This window comes from Synchiropus splendidus, chromosome 1, assembly GCF_027744825.2.
Source record: "Synchiropus splendidus isolate RoL2022-P1 chromosome 1, RoL_Sspl_1.0, whole genome shotgun sequence".
Lineage (NCBI taxonomy): Eukaryota > Metazoa > Chordata > Actinopteri > Syngnathiformes > Callionymidae > Synchiropus > Synchiropus splendidus.
The window spans coordinates 14284826-14290371 of NC_071334.1; the positions used below are offsets into that span (position 1 = coordinate 14284826).

At 45.0% G+C, this 5546-nt stretch overlaps 1 protein-coding gene across 1 annotated transcript; it reads left to right on the top strand.

Annotated features, from left to right (window-relative positions):
• The first annotated feature begins 1442 nt into the window (after window positions 1-1442).
• Window positions 1443-5082, top strand: s1pr3a (sphingosine-1-phosphate receptor 3a). Its single transcript, XM_053877226.1, has 2 exons — window positions 1443-1572; window positions 2052-5082. Exon 2 carries the CDS (start codon window positions 2128-2130, stop codon window positions 3325-3327), a length of 1200 nt encoding a protein of 399 aa, XP_053733201.1. The 5' UTR covers window positions 1443-1572; window positions 2052-2127; the 3' UTR covers window positions 3328-5082.
• The last annotated feature ends 464 nt before the right edge of the window (window positions 5083-5546 follow it).

Below are 5546 nucleotides of genomic sequence, written 5' to 3' on the forward strand. Positions count from 1 at the left end.
TTTCTTTTCACACTCAGTGAGGATCTGCCACAGCCTTACCAATATATATATATATATATATATATATATATATATATATATATATATAAATAAGATAAGAATTAGTTTTCACAACACACTGTAATGCTTGATCATTAAATAAGGAATAAAATGTAATCTCTACCATTTTCCATTAGTTACAGTGAAGCAATACTTCTGATTTGTCTCCAGCATGAACATCACACTAAAAGCCCCCGTCTACTGAAGTGCAGCCACAATCTCAAAGAGAAGACACAGAAGCGCATCTTCCCAGATTTCCTCCATAAAGTACCTCAAAATATCTTTTAATGGTCCTTAAGCTGACCTTTAATCTGTCTTACATTTTCCAGGCTGGATGTGAACTCTTCCCCTCCCCTGGGTGTAGGACAGCACCTAAAATCACTGAGCATCTTCATGTGGGAAAGTACGGTGAAAATGATTCAGGGATGAACAATCCACGGGTTTAGCAGCAATAATGCAGAAGCAGAGGGGTAAGAAAGTGTGACTGTTTCCTTCCCAGCCATTCCAGTTTGCTCTCCTGGGAGCTGCCTGACCTATCTCACACACGGAGCGCAACAGAGGCCAGACTTCTTTATCATGAGCTTGAAAAACAATGAGTCATTAAATAACCAGATGAAGTGTCATTTGCAATGATGTCAAGCTGCCTCTCATCTCTTTGTCTTTACAGTCTGAAACGTATCAGCTATCCAACTCACCGGTTGTTGTGCACAGCCACAGCCAGTGACTAGGATTTAGACTCCGGCTATAGATGGGGACAGGTTTTCTTCCCAAAGCTTTTCGCTTATGTTTGTCTATTGAGTCTATTGGATTGTCTTGTCTGGTTCTGGCTAAATGGGTGGCATCAATTGTTGCCCTCAAAACCAACCACCGCTCCTGAAATGGCACCAGCTCCAAAGGAACACACTTCCTTCAAAATAGCAATAAATGCCAAAGGTTTTGAGAACAAGATCTGGAGAAAGAGTCCTCAGCATTTCAATAGAGAGGAACATTTCTTGGATGGGGTGATTCTTGGCCTCTGTTCCTAGACTGCTGCCCCAGCAACGACACATCAGTGAGGTGAAATCGACTGTTTTCAGAGAGGACTTAAATACAGGTACAAAGGCCACGCTTCCCTTTTCTGATGTATAGAAATGAGTTATAGTTAAAAGGGAAATGAAGTCAGCTGCTTGAGTTCACTGTTCGCATTTGTTGCAAAGCTCAGTCATAATGTTTTTTTTTTCTTTGTGTCTGAATGAGTGTTACAATACACACTAGGATGTTTCTGAGGGAAGTTGGTCATTGACGTGGGTTTAAAAAGATACTGGTCTAATTCAGCTGGTCAGAGCAGAAGCAGCGGTGCGGAAGATCCGCCCCAAATCGAGGGAAAAAGAAGAGGGAGAGCAGGATGTGCTCTGTCAGAGAGGAGAGGACTTCACAACGTTTTCCACCTCACTATGGATTGTTGACTTTGGGTCGTGTTTATTTTCCAACCAAATTCAATTTGGGCTGAAGGAAATGATTCCAGAGCTCCGCCACCGTCATGTCAGACCTAAGGTAAGATGCGCTCTGGGACACCAGGTTATTTCATATTTACTTGACGGTTGTACCAAGTTTATTTGTTGATTTTCAAGCGAAAAACTAAGCCTATAAGAAGTGCATTGACGATGCCGGTTGTTAGTTCTGGATTGATTGACCGGTATCCATCTATGCTTTAAACATAAAGTATTTCTACACAAACTATTTAAAACATTCATTGCCAACATGATGAATGATAATAGAAACAATATCTTCATAGGGAAACTTTAATAAGTTGTTGTTTGTCACTTGTATTCGTGTACGTTTAAGACACACTTGTTATTATTAACGTAAAAGAATGACAACGGTTGACACGTGAATATCGATGTCGTGAAAAACTTTCGGTTGGCGCACTGTTTTTTCTTCTGAAACGTATGCTCCATACTCTTATCACGAGTAAAGTTCGTATAACTGACTTGAACTGAATTTCGGTTGACAAAACGACCTGCTATTTGCAGATGCGACGAGGCTGAAGTGAGCCAGTGTCCAGTGCTGTGGCGCCGCCTGCTGTGTGAGTGAGGAAGAGCAGGCAGGATGAGGAACGCTGTGGAGGAAGGGATGAACCTTGTCATCGTCAACCACTACAACTATTCAGGCAAATGGGAGCGGCCTCGCAGCAGCGGGGCCTGCAAGACGGCCGTGCTGCTCTGCATCTGTGTCTTCATCGTGCTGGAGAACCTCACCGTCCTTCTGGCCCTCTGGAGGAACAAACGCTTCCACAGCCGCATGTACTTCCTCATTGGAAACTTGGCGCTGTCCGACCTGCTGGCCGGCGTGGCCTATGTGGTGAACATTTTCACCTCCGGAAACAGCACCTTCTTCCTGACACCAGTGCAGTGGCTGGCCAGAGAGGGCAGCATGTTCGTGGCCCTCAGCGCCTCCACCTTCAGTCTCCTGGCCATTGGAATAGAGAGGCACATGACCATGGTTCGCCTGCGACCTTGTGAGACGGCGGGTCGAGGGAGGCTTCTGGGACTGCTGGCAGCCTGCTGGTTGGTGTCAGTTCTGCTGAGTGCCCTTCCCAGCCTTGGATGGAACTGCCTGGACAACATGACCTCCTGCTCCACCGTACTGCCCCTCTACGCTAAGAGCTATGTGGCTTTCTGCATCAGCGTCTTCAGTGCTCTGCTGGTGGCCATCATCATCCTCTACATCCGGATCTACCGCCTGGTGACCTCTAGCGGACGTAGGGTCAGCAGCAGGCCCTCGGAGCGCTCGCTCGCTCTGCTGCGGACTGTGGTGATCGTCCTCGGGGTCTTCGTCATATGCTGGTCGCCGCTCTTCCTTCTCCTTCTTCTGGATGTGGGCTGCAGCCCCAACGTGTGCCCTGTTCTGTACCAGGTGGACTGGTTCATCGCACTAGCCGTGCTCAACTCCGCCCTCAACCCTCTGATATACACTCTGACCAGCAGGGAGATGAGGGCCGCCTTCTTCCGCCTGCTGTGCTGCTGCCAGAGCAGCATGGATGCTGTCGGGACTCCTGTGCCAGGGAACCCTCACATCGGCACTGCCATCCCCACAGCTGAGAACAGTAAGACTAGTCTGGGGGGAGGAGCTGGCAGTGGGGGAGGGAAGGCGATGCTCAACAGAGGGAACGTTTCATCATCCATCAACACTGAGAACAAACATGGAGACCCGTCTGGCCCAGCGGTGCAGCATCCGTCCGGACCTGCAGACCTGCTGTCAGCAGTGCTGGTCAAAGCTGGGGCGCTGCCATCACTCAGCAAGTTCTGAAACACCTCGCATTTCCACCCCTGAGCTGAATAAGTTACACTGAAATGAAACATACAAAATGTAGGACTGCAACAACTCGTCAGTCATCCAGAGCCAACCATTAAATAAGTTGCTTCACACGTCAACTAGTCATGACATCATCCCTGTCGATTCCACACTTTCCACCCAAAACATTGGAAGTATTTTACAACAGACACATCAGACTAAAGTAAGAGGCAACATCTCAACTTTCAAACCACAAACCACATTTTAGCTACTATTCACAAGACTAAAGTTGGTGCGGTGTGTTGGTCAGATGCTAACTAGATGACAAGTCATTGAGATAGTCAGTGATCCAGAAAACACATTCAAACCTTTGGTGTGGCACAATTATAGCAGAGACTTGCAGCATTCACACTCTGTCTCTTCACTCTCTCCCTGTAGCACAACAAATTGGGATGGTCATGTGGAGCGTACCAACTTCTATACAGTTCATTTAAAGCCACTTTATTTATCATATTTTATTAACATCTCCGCAAACCATTGAAATGTACAAGGATTGTGATTTGGCTCAAGCTTAAACCAAGGTTATTCTGTCTATCGCCTCCAACAGCAGTTTTATTGATGCTACTTGGTAATGCATTTATTTTCTATGAAAACGTTTTTTTTCCTCTTGAATATATTTTGTGCTTTGTGTGCATAAAAACCCCAACGGTACTGGGATTGTATTCATTTGTTTGTGTGTTTTGATGCACTGGTTTAGACGGAAAATCACTCACAGCATTGTTGCCACCTGCTGAAAACTGTTCCCATTCTGCCACAGTTACAAGAGTAAATATCGCCATATTGGAGTTGTGAAGGTCACTTGTTGGTGAGGCTCAAAACATGACAAGTCGTGTGTCACGTAGTTATCTTAAAAATGGCACAGTGACTGGTGTGTGGTTTCAAAGGCTGGCACCTTATTATGTTCATGTTTGTGTTCGACACCCACATTCTTTTTTATGGGGAACTACAGCAAGAAGATGATCCGTGTTCAGAATTCTCAGCAGACTAGCGGCCTCCTGTGGCTGTAATTTTCAGCGCATGCAAAAGATTTATCAGCAACATGGACTACTTTATTCATATTGTGAACTTTTGAAACCACTTTTGTAGAGTAAGCAACAAAACGTGTAGTTTATCCAAACAGTATTTTGGTCTTAAGCACACATCGAATTGAAAGTACAATATTAATTGAAAAACTATTATTAACTGAATGTGTTTATTTACCGAGACTGAAGTTGTCATGCGGCGTTGGTCCTGATGGGGGCGTCAGAGGAAAAGCAATGACAGAATTCATCTGGTGTCGCTGCTGTTGACGGGGTCTCCAATCTAGAAGTGCATTATTATTAGTATCTAATAATTTCTGTTTTTTTCTGCACACGTCTGAACCACTCACACGCAGACTAACCACTAGTGAAGAGGAGATGTGAATAATTTATCAGTGTTAGACTGGCGATGACGTTTGTGCCGAGGGAGTTGTGGTGCCTGATTCCATTATGTAGCAAATATAATAAAGCAACTGCTCCATTTTATAAGCATCTCATGTGTGTCATGTGCTGATATTGAATCAGTGACTCACTGGCAGCCACTGCTCTGTGGCCCAGAGCGCGCGCCCATCCATCCTGTTCTTCGTTGTTTCTTTGTTAGTACAGTCGCTGTTTTGTTTTGTTTTGTTTTGTTTTTAAGAAAGTAACGCAAAACATAGATAGGTAATTTTATACTTCAGTCGCCAGATTCCTCAGTTAATTGTTCAATGAATTAAAAGAATCACCCCCTCAATTCCATACACAATATTGTGAAACGGCGTTATTTAATAAAGATTTTTTAAGCTCCATCGGCTCACCACTGCCCCCATGAGGTCGGATTCTTCATTGTCCTCCACTTGGTTCCCCAATAACGTGGCGAGACATGAGACACGTCTTAGTTAGTTTTTTTCTTTGTCTTACTTGCATATGGTCACAGGCAGTAGCGATGGGTTGATGAAGCAGTGTCCTCATTTTTACCACTAGGTGGCGCACTCGGAAACGATGATGACATTGACAAAGTTGGGTGTCATCTAGTGGCAATCGATAAAAAGAGGATGCTGCTACATGAACGTCATCGATGCCTGCAGTTATCCAGAACATCTCATGAGAAAGGAAGAGAAGTTGACGTCAGAAATGGATATATGGCTGAGCGTTTAGGCAATGAGCCCTTGGTGT